General features: G+C 38.6%; 2 protein-coding genes across 6 annotated transcripts in view; one reads left to right on the top strand and one right to left on the bottom strand.

The window, feature by feature from the left end:
• C2CD6 (C2 calcium dependent domain containing 6) overlaps window positions 1-2,327 on the top strand; it is a 176,813-nt gene extending 174,486 nt beyond the window's left edge. For all 5 annotated transcript variants that reach the window (XM_017946785.3, XM_003907813.3, XM_017946787.1 and 2 more), the window contains one exon: window positions 2,031-2,327. In XM_017946785.3, coding sequence (XP_017802274.1) covers window positions 2,031-2,321 — 291 coding nt within the window. In that variant the 3' untranslated portion in view covers window positions 2,322-2,327. The remainder of the gene's footprint in view (window positions 1-2,030) is intronic.
• Window positions 2,328-8,374: 6,047 nt separating this feature from the next.
• The window catches only part of STRADB (STE20 related adaptor beta), a 29,541-nt gene continuing 23,748 nt past the window's right edge, over window positions 8,375-14,167 (bottom strand). Inside the window, exons 7-12 of the mRNA XM_003907807.4 lie at window positions 13,474-13,597; window positions 11,446-11,617; window positions 11,045-11,149; window positions 10,638-10,882; window positions 9,702-9,744; window positions 8,375-9,199 (exon numbers count right to left, since the gene is read on the bottom strand). Coding sequence (XP_003907856.3) covers window positions 9,056-9,199; window positions 9,702-9,744; window positions 10,638-10,882; window positions 11,045-11,149; window positions 11,446-11,617; window positions 13,474-13,597 — 833 coding nt within the window. The 3' untranslated portion in view covers window positions 8,375-9,055. The remainder of the gene's footprint in view (window positions 9,200-9,701; window positions 9,745-10,637; window positions 10,883-11,044; window positions 11,150-11,445; window positions 11,618-13,473; window positions 13,598-14,167) is intronic.

Raw genomic sequence — 14,167 nt, 5'->3', positions numbered from 1 at the left:
CAGAGCAAGAGCAGTCTCCAAAAAAAATAAATAAATAAAATTTAAAAAAAAAATTAGGAAAGTAAATCTGCGACTAGACTTTATACAAATCATTCTAAAGCAAATTTAAAATCTAGAATGGAAGGGACTTTTAATTTTCTGAATCACTGGTCTTCCCTGTAGTATGCATAACAGGCATGATCCATAATTGGAAAAACTGCTAAGTAAATATGAGTAGGTAAAACTCATATTAAATTGATACTTTGATGTGCATAATTTTCCCTTTGAGAAAATAAATCTAATTTCTGCATAAGTATTTTGATTTTATTTTCCACAGTAAAGCAAACTATTTGCTTTATAGTAGCAGGGTAAATATTATATAGCTATATATTATACACACTATATATTATACAGTTAAATATTAACTATATAGTGGCAGGGTAAAAATACCAGCTTATACTTTCAATTTTGGATTTTTCTTTTCTATCTAAATTTGGAAATTTAGTATTGAGAGGGTGAGTGTTTGTATATATACACGTGTCTACACACTTGGAAAAAAGATAGAAGATGGGGTCGTAGTTTTCAAAGAAGATTTCCTGATTTTTTTTAAGACAAATGGAATCTTGAATACAACTTTTCAAGCAAAGTAAGAAATTGCATTTATGTTAAATGATATAAGATTATATAGGATCTCAGAACCCTTATCCCAAGAGGAGGCAAGGGAGATAGAGTTATCTTTATTTCTCTTGGTTAAACCAACTGTTCCTAAACTTTCCTCTAATAGATAATTGAGTAGTAAGCGGGCATTTTTCAGATGATCAGAACAACTTACTCATCTGATTTTCTAAAATCCAGGAATCTCCCAAAGGAATCAAGACAAAAGAGAGAGAAATTGAGTCGTAGGAGCACCTAGAAAAGTGACCAGTGGCCTGGGTCTCCATGCCCTTCCACTGCCACTCCAGTAATGAGTTATATCAGCTGTGAAGGAAAATTATGTTACTCACTAACATAGCATAAATCATCGCAGTGTGGCTTCCCTAATTGTCTTGTGTACATAAGAGGGAAGAGGAAGAATGTTTTCTTGCCTTCTTCAAACTCAGGCAAAAATGTTAAATAGGTAGAATTTATCTTTAGACTCATTATACATTCTTTTTTGTAAATCTTTTTCTGACTGCCTAATTCTTATTAGTCCTGCCCAATGTTCCCTGACCCCCAGTTCTATTAATCCATCCCCACCTGCGTTCAAATCAAGCAGCCCGCTCCCTTGCTGTGGCTATCTTTGCAAAGTATTATGAGATGAGCTGCTCAAACTGCTGAGGAAATTGCTTACCCTAATTTGAGGATAACTACTAGATTCATACCTTATATAGCTATATAATAGAAAATTTGAAAAAGAATCATTTATTATGGTATATATCCTTCCAGTTATTTTACTGAATGTTTTACTTGTTTACTCAGAGTACACATGCAATTTTTTATTTTTAATGTAAACATTACAACCATATTCTTGGATGTGGCACACACACTCTCCCTCTCTCTGTATGTATATAAATTAAAGATGGTTATTAAAGGATGAAAGATCAAATTCTGGATGACATAAAAAGTAAAATATAAGAGTTTGTAATTTATATTTGGGGTCGGGGAGAGAGATTTTGGTGGAGAGAAATTACAAAGTAATCTGGCCAGCATTGCTTAGGAGTCTGTCCCCTGAGGTCAGCTCTCAAGTTTTTCAGGTTTCTAGCTTCTTATCTTCAATATCTTTTGAAATAATGGATCCTTTGTAACAGTAAGATTTTTTTAAAGCATGGTTTCTAGCATAGTATCTAGCACAGTATCTAACGAGAGGCATGGGTGTAGGGTCTGAATTTAGAGACTGCCTAAGAAACATCCAGTGTTTTCATTCTTTGTCTTTAACTGTTGCTATTATAAACTTTAGTCCTTGTATGTTTTTCTTTTTTCTTTTGACCATCCATATCAGAAGTCCTTGTAAATTTAAAATCTACTTTTAAGAAACCTAATTTACCAATCTGATCTTTTATTTTATTACTTAGGATTGTTCAGATAAATTTGAGGATTTACATGACATGACCTCATTTACACACCTTAAAAAAGTAAAATCAAGATCAAGGCTTTTAGGAAAAAGCTCAGATGATATCCATAATCATGCCAGACACTCTGCAAGACCATATACTGCTCCGGAGGTTAACAAGCAACGAGAAAGCTACAGTGGAAAGTTTACAAGTCGTCGAATGGTTTCATCAGGCTTAGTTCATATAAATGATAAAACATCAGATTATGAAATGCAAAAAATGCGGCCAAAAAAAATTAAAAGAGGATATTGAAAAATATTCGTTCATTTGTGTTATTATAAAACATGTTTAACTTAGAATGATATGTGAGGCCAGCAGTCAGAATATCATTTCTCCATTAACAAAATGGTTTGGAGATCTCTTCTTTTGTGTGACAGAAGTCAGCAACCAACTTTCATCTTGTTAGAACTATTTTGTTTTGATTAAAATGAAAAACAAACACATTTGATATAAATGTGTTTTCATTCATGAAGCTTAGGGAACAGACCCAGAAATACGTGTTCAGTTTATATTCATGAACAAAGTTTTATTTCTCAGTTTTCACTTTTTCCACTATGTAATACCACTCCAATTTGGTTTTCTCTGACTTCTCCAACCTTTGTTACACTGTAAATTATCCCTTTCTACCCAGTTTTCAGGTGATTTGTGGTTATCAATGTGTGCAGCCTTTTGTTCTGAATATATACTTTTAGGCCAGACACCATGGCTCACGCCTGTAATCCCAGCACTTTGGGAGGCCAAGGCGAGTGGATGGCTTGAGCCCAGGAGTTCTAGACCAGCCTGGGCAACATGGCGAAACCCTGTCTCTACAAAAAATCAGCTGGGCGTGGTAGCACGCCTGTGGTCCCAGCTACTGAGGAAGCTGAGGTGGGAGAACCACCTGAGCCTGGGAGGCCAAGGCTGCAGTGAGTTGTGAGAGTGACACCCCTCGCAAGAAAAAACAAACAAAAGAATATATACTTTTACTCTTCAGCTCTAGTTATATTTCTAGATTCAACAGTTAGCAATTCTCTGGGCCTTATCCTTGTTTATTAACTTTTTTGGGACAGAGTTCTAGCTATGTTGCCCAGGTTGGTCTCAAACTCTGGGCTCAAATGATCCTCCTGCCTCAGCTTGTCAAGTAACTGAGATTTATAGGTGTGTGCCACCACACCCAGCTGAACTTTTATTCATTTTAACATCATCTGATATTGCATTTTTTTACACAATAAAAATAAGAATATAGTTAATTCCTGAAGCATCTCTTACACAGCAGTGACTTTCTAAGTTACTCATACAACTGTGAAAGGGCCTCTTAGTAACATCATACTTGGGAAACTGCATAAAATTGTAGAAACTGAATAAGATATAATCTAGCTAAATCAACATAGGATTTAAATCAGACTTCTGAGAATTGGTTCTGTTTCTTTGTAAGTACAGTATTTGGATCTTGTTGAACTTTGATCCACTCTTGAAAAGCAAAACTCGATTTACAGAATTTTTGTTTCTATTTTTCTACCAGAAGTTATAATGACTATGGGGTTTAAATAGAATTGGTTGATGGAAAACATAATTCCTGATCATTCAGTGTTATAATCAGGATAGTAATTTTTTATAGGGACTAAGAATTTCCAATAATCCTCAAAGTTGTCAGTACTTGTATCAGTCAGCTTGTAACTGGGAAAACACAACTCCAGATCTTTCAGGTAGAAGGAATACAGGGAGTTGGTTTTGTGGGTGATGGAATCAAGGCTAAGAAGCAGAAAGGGATGTTGAAGCAACCCAGGAATTAGCAAGAGTGGGAAGTGCTACCACCACTTGGATGGAAAGGACAGCAGGGGGCACTGGTGCTACCAGAGTCTTGAAGCTAGAGACAAAGACGATACCGCCACTGCCAGGGACACTCGAAGCAGAAGGGTAGTGGGGCAAAGGGTGAGATATACTATGTTTCTCCTCTCTCGTCCTGCTCTCTGATCTTCTACTGTTGCCTCCCTGGAAACCAGAGATTGCGGGTACATGGGAAACGTAGATCCTAGTGAAGCAGAACAGGGAAAGGGTGGAGAAATGAACTTGAGAGCTAATAGGCAACTGGCCAACAGTACTTATGAGGGAAACCATTGATCTGGCTTGCAGTAAAGGACGAAATATTTACTAGATAGAAATCTCAAATCTCTTTGCCACATTAAATTTTTAATGGCAATATTGTGACAAGCAAAGAATTTAAAACTTCTTGCCATAGAAATCTCTTACATTTTCAAAAGTCTTTTTTTTAATTCAAATACTTTAATTCAAGAAAGAATTCAATAAATATTAAACATCTACAATACGCCAGACAGTTTTACTAAACAGCAATATACCAGTGAATAAGACAATATTCTCAGGAAGTCCACAGTCCTTTGGGAACATAAACACAGAAGTAATTAGAGTTGTGTCAGTGCTTTTTGGGGAAGGTACTATAGAAGCTCATAGGAGGGCATTTTAGCTAAAGTGACTGCTAGTTTGGGTCCTTTGAAAAGCAGACACCAAGATGAAATTAGACATGTGGTAGTCATGGCCCCTACCAATGTGTCCATGTCCTAATCCCAGGAACCTGTGAATGTTACCTTATGTGAGGAGAGATTTTTGCAACTGTGATTAAACCAATGGTGTTGAGATGGGGGGAATTATCCCAAATTATCTGGGTGGGCACAATATAATCACAAAAGGCAGAGAAGGAGATGGGACCACAGAAGCAGAAGTTGGAGCAGTGCTGTGCCATGAGGGAAGGAAGTAGGAAGCCTCTAGAATCTGGGAAGGCAACAGAATCTCCCCTAGAGACTCTGGAAGGAGTGTAGCGCTACCAATCCATTTTAAACTTCTGACCTCCAGAACTGTCAGATAATAAATGTGCATTATTTTAAGCCACTGGGTTTGTGGTAATTTGTCACAGCCGTGATAGGAAATTAATACCACCTGCAACAGATGTTTTGTGGGGAAAAGTCTGGGAGGGAAAAGTAGGGAGGCAGTAGAAGATGGCTGGGAGAGCTATCCATGATGTAAGTCTGACCAAAGTGGAAGAGAGGGAGGAAGATAAGAAGGCAGAATAGGAAATGGCTTAGACTGCAGTGTCATTCTAAATAAGTTTCAGTCGGGCTGATGGGGAGTGCTCCAGCCGAAGCCATTAATCACAAAAGGCCTTTGTCTCCCAGGAATGGGCTTGACTTGCAATCCCTGCTGCCAGGGGTAGGGATAGGATGAGGCAGGTATGGTGGGTAGGATAATGTTCCCCAAAAGATGTCTACATCCTAAGGCCCAGAACCTGTTAATATGTTAGGTTATGTGGCTAAAGGGAACTACGATTGCAGACAGAATTAAGGTTGCTTATCAGCTGACTGTAGACAGGGAAGCTATCCCAGATTATCTCGCTATGCCCAGTATAATCACAGGGGTCTTTAAAAAGTAGAAGATGGAATCAAAGGGAGAACCAGAGAAATGGCAGAATGAGGATTCGGCCCCAAATTGCTGACTTTGAAGATGGTCAAACAGGGCCATGAGCCAAGGAATGTGAATAGTTTCTAAAAACTGAAAAGGCCAAGGAAACAGATTCCCCTCTGGAGCCTCCAGAAGGAACGGACCCCTGCCATTTGAGCTCAGTAAGACTGATTTCAAACTTCTGTACCAGAACTTCAAAATAATAGTTGTGTTGCTTAAGCCACTAAGTTTGTGGCAATTTGTTACAGCAGCCATTGGAAATACAGCAAGCAAGGAGCCTAAGGTACAAAATTTAAGAAAGCACTCACAGAGTGAAGTCATCACTCATGGTGATACCCATGGTGATGGTTGATTTTGTGTGTCAACTGTACTGGGGCACAGGTGCCCAGATACTTGGTCAAACATTATTCTGAATGCCTGTAGTCCCAGCACTTTGGGAGTCCAAGGTCAAGAGTTCTAGACCAGCCTGGCCAACATGGTGAAACCCCATCTCTACTAAAAATACAAAAATGAGCTCGGCATGGTGGCGGGAGCCTGTAATCCCAGCTACTTGGGAGGCTGATGCAGGAGACTCACTTGAACCCGGGAGGTGGAAGTTACAGTGAGCTGAAATCATGCCACTGCACTCCAGCCTGGGTGACAGAGCAAGACTCCATCTCAAAAAAATAAACAAAAAAATAACATAATTTTGAGTGTCTCTGTGAGGATATGTATTAGGGTTCTCCAGAGGGGCAGAACTAATGAATATAGGAAATGGAGTTTACTAGGGAGAACTGGCTCACACTATCACAAGGGGAAGTCCTGCAGTCGGCCATCTGCAAGCTGAGGAAGAAAGAAGCCAGCAGTTGCTCCGTCCAAGTCCAAAAGCCTCAAAAGCAGCAAAGCCAACAGTGCAGCCCTCAGTCTGTGGCTGAAGGCCCAAAAGTCCCCAGGAGGCCCGTGTGCAACTCCCAGAGTCCGAAGGCCAAAGAACCTAGAGTCTGATGTCTAAGGGCAGGAGGAGTGGAAGGAAGTATCCAGCACAGAAGAAAGATGAAATCCTCAAGGCTCAGCAAGCAAGGTTATCCCTCTTCTGGCCGCCATCTTCTAGCTGTTTAGCAGCTGACTGTATGCTGCCCACCCACATTGATGGTGGGTCTTTCTCTCCCAGTCCACTGACTCAAATGTCACTCTCCTCTGGCAAAACCCTCATAGACACACCCAGAAACAATACTTTACCACAAGGGTCCCCAAACCCCTCTATGGACCCATACGAGTCAGTGGCCTGTTAGGAACCCAGCGTCACAGCAGATGAGCAGCAGGGTGGGTGAGCATTACCGCCTGAGCTCCGCCTCCTGCCAGATCAGCGGCCACATTAAATTCTCTTAGGAGCACCAACCCTATTGTGAACTGCACACACGAGCAATCTAGGTTGTGCCGCTCCTTATGATAATCTAATGCCTGATCTGAGATGGAACAGTTTCATCCTGAAACTATCCCCCACCCCATGGAGAAACTGTATACCACAAAACTGGTGCCAAAAAGTTGGGACCACTGCGTTATCAGCTATCTAGACATCCTTCAATCCAATCAAGTTGACACTTAATATTAACCATCACAGCGTGTTTCTGGATCAGACTAACATTTAAATTGGTCGACTAAGTAAAGCAGATTGCATTCTCTAATATTAGTGGACCTCATCCAATCAATTGAAGACCTGAATAGAAGAGAAAGGCTAAACTTCCCCCAAGTAAAAGAGAATTCCTCCTGCCTGAATGCATTGGAACTGCGACATTGGCTTTTTCCTGCCTTTGGACTCAAACTGAAACACTTACTCTTCCTGGGTCTTGAGTCTGACAGCCTTTGGACGAGAACTACACCATCAGCTCTTCTGGACGTCCAGCTTGCTAACTCACCTGGCAGAGCTTTGGACTTGTCAGCCTCCACAATCGCATGAACCAATTCCTTATAATAAATCCATTTATATATGTATATATATAAAATGTAGATATATATGCACATTCATTCTATTAGCTACTTCTCTGGAGTACCCTAATACACCCCATAGTAGGAGATCTGAGAAGCACCATTTCATGCCCTTTATGGTCCAATTTTTAAACTACACACATTTAGGAGAACCTCCACACAGATTTGAAAGAACCTCTAAGGTCTCTGGGCCTCTCTTACGGAAGGGAAATTTAGGAGGAGGAGGTTAGTAGGATGAACTATAGCCCTTACCACTAGAGTTGCTCTTAGGGCCTCAGTGGTCTTCATCTTCTCCCTTTTCCACTGTCCATTTTAAATTCTTTCACTTTGGTGGGTCTTGGTGGCTTAACAGATGGAGTAACCCAAACCTTCATTCTTGAGCGGGTCCAGTCAATAAACATGAAGAAAATTGTGCTTGAAATGGCCTATAGATTTGTATATTATTTGTCTTTTTAATTTTTTAGTCCTGAAGTAATCATTTTAAAATAACTTTTAATGTAATATAAATAAGATTGTATAAATTAAGAAAATCAACTGAAGTAGGTCCCAGTTTACCACACCTCCAAACTATGTATTCTTTTTGAATACATAGTTTGAGACATGGCAGAGTCTCTTTTCTAATTAGGAAATTAGGAAATATTAATTAAGACCTCTATGTCCTCATGTTGTACCTCCTACAGGAGCAATATGTCCTCATGTTGTACCTCCTAAATGAGCAATAACCATACAAAAGGCCAGAATGCCTTCTGCCTCCATTTAATCGAATACTCAGTTGATTATAGATTATGTAAATGAATTTGCTTGAGAAAGGGCTTTTCTTGGCAAAACAAATCAGAATCTGTATTTTAGCTCTGTCAAACCACGCAAGGAAAATAAATAAAAGCATAAACTCAATTCAGTAAATCTTTATTGAGCTCCCACGGGGTGCATGAATTTAGGATCTATAATTTACATAAGTAGGAAAGTGTTACTTTAGCCCCCTTTTTTTTTAAAAAAAAAGCAAATTACAATTTCTGTATATATTTCAAGTGAATCATTTAATGTCAGTGAGGTTCAGTTAGATGTTACCATAAGTATTAACAGAAGAAAAAGGGAAAGCACAAACATTTTCCCTCTACCAGAAAAGGGTCTGATGTAAGATAAACCAGCCCGTTGGTTTAACAATAGCTCATTAAAAAGGCCAGAGAATCTGGGAGAAGATGTACTTGGAAGCACTGTCCTCTGAGGGCCCATTCCCAAGGGACAGCAAAATACTGAAAAAAATTAACTGGCTCAAAAATTATATTGAGAGAGGAAAAGAGTTAGTCACAGCTTAGAAAAAAATTCCAGAATAAATGACACTCGCTAGATTAGTAATTCTGATGTTTCCTTGGAGTTGTCATAGTACTCTGTGGGAACCAGAGGGACTACAAACTGATGCCCCTTTGAACAGAGTGGTTTTAAATAATAGATTCTCCAGTGCACCAACTGTATTTTCAAGTATAATTCTGGTATTTGTACCTAGCAATACAGAAGAAAAAGCAGCAAGGAGAAAGTGTCAAGTATATAGGACATAAAATGATTTGGCAGCCCTAGAATTCCCAGTATGAGTCTTTTTCATCAGGAAAATCACATTCTGGCTCAGTCCAAGGTAACACTGGAGGCAATGATATTGATGGCTTGTTATAAGCAGGAGGCAACAGTGAAAGTATTGAATCATGGCTTTCTTCTTTCATCTGTTAAAGAAACTCAAAATAAGCCTGTTGATATATCATTTCAATACATCAGTTTTGTTAGCAATAAATAACTTTTAAAGAATTTATGTTAAATGTGTTTAAAATTGTTTTCAGGTATTCCCCCTAAAACTGCCTTTGATTCTAGTCATCTGAAAACAGGAAGAAGAGCCAAATAAACTGACTTCTTATCAGAATTACTTTGCCCTTTCATCATTTCTAGCCAACAGAGAAAATGTCTCTAAATTAATCAAAATATACACCAAGCATCAATAACATGTAATGATAGTCCATTTTGTTTTTACTTGTTTTGTTTTGAAGAATGAAAGTATTTTAGAAAGTCTGTAATTGAACTACCAAAAGTTTTCTTGTTTTTAACTTTATTTTGTAACAGAGTTATTAGTAAGAACCTTGGTAACCAAAGTATCTCATCAAGCCAACAAAATAAAGTGACTTTTTAATAGTAATTAAAAACATCGAGACAATGGATGATAGATCAGCTCACCTGTTTGAAGAAAACATGGGACAATAAACTGCTTGCTGATGGCCTGAAATTTTTAAGAAAGTTATAAAAAAAAAACCTTTATATTAGAATGTAGATTTCAGGTGTATAAATATGTTAGAAATTAGGTTTAGAGCTATAAAACCCAATAAGAAAAAAATTAAAAAGAATATATATCAGAAGCCCAATTCTTAGCTACAACCTTGACTAAAGGGAATAATTGTAGAGGTATCCTTCAATTAATCTATACTCAACATCTACTGGACACAGTATTTACTGACAGTAACTTAGTAGGGTAGCAGCAATTTACATTTTTATACTGCTTAGAGTCAACATAAATGTGCTAATTAATGTCTAGAAAGAGTAACTGATTTTTACTCTGATTTTTCTTGTAAAAATCAGTTAGAAAATGGTACAGCTGAGACTGAGCCCAACTCTTCTGATTTTTTTTTTTCTTTTGAGATGGAGTCTCACTCTGTCACCTAGGTTACAGTACAGTGGCATGATCTCGGCTCACTGCAACCTCTGCTTACTGGGTTCAAGCGATTCTCCTCCCTCAGCCTCCCGAGTAGCTGGGACTACAGGTGCATGCCACCACACCCAGCTAATTTTTGTATTTTTAGTAGAGACGGGGTTTCACCATGTTGGCCAGACTGGTCTTGAACTCCTGACCTCAGGCGATCCACCCGCCTCAGCCTCCCAAAGTGCTGGTATTATAGGCGTGAGCCACCGCACCCAGCCTCTTCTGATTTTGAATCCAGTATTCTCATTTCCTTGTTCCTACTAGTTGTTCTTAGCACTGACATTTTCTAGATTAGACAATATTTTGATCAAAACATTGAGAAAAGATTTGTATTCTCCTGGAAGGGCAATGTTACAAAGCTTCTATAAAATGTAAAACATGTACACTTTGCAGTATTTAAAAGAGATCAATATTACCTTTTCTCAGGATCTTGTTGCAAACAGAGCTGTACCAAGCTAAAGAAGGCAGGAGAGAAGGTTTTTGAGGATGGTGTGTGTAATCGGTCACTATTTACTGTGTGAGTTCCACTGGAGACAAGCACGCTTTCTCCAATCCCAGAGTCTACACCTGACCGGGAGTTTTTCATTCTGGATTCTGATTGAGAGAAAATACTGATATCCAATGGGCTGTAAGGAGGACCTTTCAGTTTCTGTAACAGCATCTAAAAGAAACAGAACTTTCCTTCAACACTTTCCAGGCAAAATATTAAAACAGTAACAATAAAGCTCCTAAGAGTCTATAGCAAATGTATTTAACAGAAATTATCTAGAATGTAAGCAATCTTATGAAAGGGAAGTAGTTCAGGGATTTCAGCAGCACTTACCTGAGTTCTATGCATGTCCTGGAAAGGCACCTGCCCACTGGCTAATTCACATGCTGTAATCCCAACACTGTAAATATCTGACTTCACATTATACCCATGTAAATCCTGTAGGACACAATTAATTTGAAGTCTTTTAGTGCAAATAAGTTAACCAAAAGTTATACATGTGTGCTTTTTTGATAAAGAAAGGTGAACAATAATGGAAAAGAAACCCATAAGTGACAAATCAAGACACACTTAATATATGGTATTTAATTTCCTAACATAATTTTGACAAGAAAGAGAAATAAAGTCTTGCAGAAGGCCATTCACCAATCCACATATAAAGTCACAACTGTACTTCAGTCAAACTCAGAAGACGCTTGAGACACAGAAAACCCAATGCAACGGCCACACCTGACCTGTCTCAGTAGTTCTGGACTCAGCCACGGCTGCACTGATGTGCTGAACTGTGGGAAATCATACACAGCCGTATGCCTCTGTCCATGCTTAACCAAACTATGCAGATGGGACAGGCCAGAGAGGGTCACTAGGCCATCACCAGAAATGAGGATATGGCTGGCTTTAATACTCCTAGAACAAAGAGAAACAATCCTAAGTAATAGGAAACTGGCCAATGAAGAAAGAATAAAAATCTGGTAGGAACAAATCCATATATTCTCTTGGAAATTAAATACCCTTTATAAAACAGCAGTATAAACTGCAAAACAGTACTGCAAAACTGCTGTTTACACAGGAAATATTCAGGGAATAAGAATTCTTTCTCAACTACTTACTACAGCACCAACACAAGTAAAGATATATAATTGAAAGCTACATGTTAAGAACTGATGGCCGGGCGCGGTGGCTCACGCCTCTAATCCCAATACTTTGGAAGGCTGAGGCAGGCAGATCATGAGGTCAGGAGATCGAGGCCATCCTGGATAACATGGTGAAACCCCATTTCTAATAAAAATACAAAAAATTAGCCGGGCATGGTGGCGGGCGCCTGTAGTCCCAGCTACTTGGGAGGCTGAGGCAGGAGAATGGCGTGAACCCAGGAGGTAGAGCTTGCAATGAGCCAAGATTGCGCCACTGCACTCCAGCCTGGGGGACAGAGCAAGACCCTGTCCATCTCAAAAAAAATAAAAAAGAACTGATAATATTTTTTCAAACAAGGAATGGAATCAAATAATTAATTTCACTTTTTTTTTTTTGAGACAGAGTCTCACTCTGTGGCCCAGGCTGGAGTGCAGTGGCATGACCTCAGCTCACTGCAACCTTCACCTCCTGGGTTCAAGTGATTCTCCTGCCTCAGTATGGGACTACAGAGCAATGCCACCACCTGCAACTACTTTTTTTTTGTATTTTGAGTAGAGACAAGGTTTCACCATCTTGGCCAGGCTAGTCTCAAACTCCTGACCTCAAGTGATCCGCCCGCCTCGGCCTCCCAAAGTCCTGGGATTACAGGCATGAGCCACCATGCCTGGCCAATTTCACTATTTTTGAATGCTGTTGCAAAACACCTAAGAAGTGTTACCTAAAAAAAAAATCAAACAATATTTGAAATATAAGGTTGTAAAGCTAAATGTAATACTATCCAGTAAAAGTCTCTCTCATACATCATTTATAAAAAGATATATTATACATTTCCTTTAATTGTCAGATAAATTATAAGAGCCTTGTTTTTCGATCCCAAACACTGAATTTGGAAACTTAACAGAGGAGGATGGCCAATCATCTGGTGACATATAATGAAACCCCAGTTAACCAGAATATAGTGTGTTGGAAATCCTTGGTTAACTAGAATTTTGCTGAAAAAACAATAGTAAGACTAAAAGCTTTAAGGAGATTGAAACAATAGGAAAGCAAGCTTATTTAAAGGTAACTTAATTAAAAAGTAAGATAAAGTCGCAGTATATCTTAGAACAGCACTGTTTTTAACATTCAGTCAATCACTTTTGCATATACACTTTGGTAACAAGAGAAGTGATATTTAGGATGATAACCTCAAGGTACTGCAAAATAAGAAATCGAAGAAAAGTTTAATTCCAATTTATGCATAATATAAGATGGAAAGCAGATAATGAAGCTCTTCATTTGCTTAAACAAAAACAGAATGAAAAACACCCAGCTAACTAGGATCCCATTTCCTACAGCTCATCTCCTGAACATCCTCATTAGATTGAGACTGTAAGCTCCATGAGGGCAGGCACTCCAGCCCAGCACCAAGAACTGCTTGGCACAGAGGATGTGGTCTGAACATGTTTGGTGAAGGGATATAAAATGTAAGCAATCCATTGCACCTAATGGTCCCTTCCTCCCTCAATTTTCACTTACAAGTTTCCTATCCCTCTTTTCTAACATCCAACTGCTCCTTCCTAAAACCTCCTTCAGAGAGTTCTTCCAGTAAAATTATTTCATTTAGTAAAATACAAATAAGTAAATACCTGTGAATATAGCCATTTTGGTGCAGATAGTTCAACCCTCTCACTGCTCCAAAGAGAATGTTTCTTATTAAAGTTTCACTCATTCCCTCAGGAAAATAGGTCCTCAAGAGTTGACTTGCTGAACCTGAAAGAAACCCCTAAAATCCTTATATGAACACTGAAAGTGATTTTGCTTCCAGCTGTGTTTTAATGTTCTCTTCAACCATAAACACAAACATATCTGTTACTTTTTGGAGTCTAACCCAAACAACACTTTCCCACACAAACATGATTTTCTTTCAAGAATCTTTAAACAATTTTTTCTAATGACACTCTAGAGATTAGGAAAGAGAATTAATGATTTGTCAATATTATTGAATAAAAATACATTCTGTGTGTGTGTGTGTGTGTATATATATATTCTTAAATCCAGAAGCAATTCACAAAAGCTGTGCTAAAAATCAAAGTTCCAGAATCCATTCACTATTTATTGAACACAATTATGGAACACAACTTTGTGCTAAGTACTATGTGAGCACCTGGGGACACCACAAATAAAAATATATAAATGATCCTGGCCCTCAAGAAGCAGTGAGGGAGATGGGCACACACAAAGATGTTTCTAATACAGTGAAATAGTTTACAATGCAGTGTAACAGGGACAGGGATGGGGTGCAGAGGTGGAAAAACAACTTCTTGCTGCAGAGTAACAGTA

Source organism: Papio anubis, chromosome 10 (genome assembly GCF_008728515.1).
Source record: "Papio anubis isolate 15944 chromosome 10, Panubis1.0, whole genome shotgun sequence".
NCBI lineage: Eukaryota > Metazoa > Chordata > Mammalia > Primates > Cercopithecidae > Papio > Papio anubis.
Note: the sequence above shows the minus strand (reverse complement) of the source record. Positions and strands in the feature narration are given on the sequence as shown.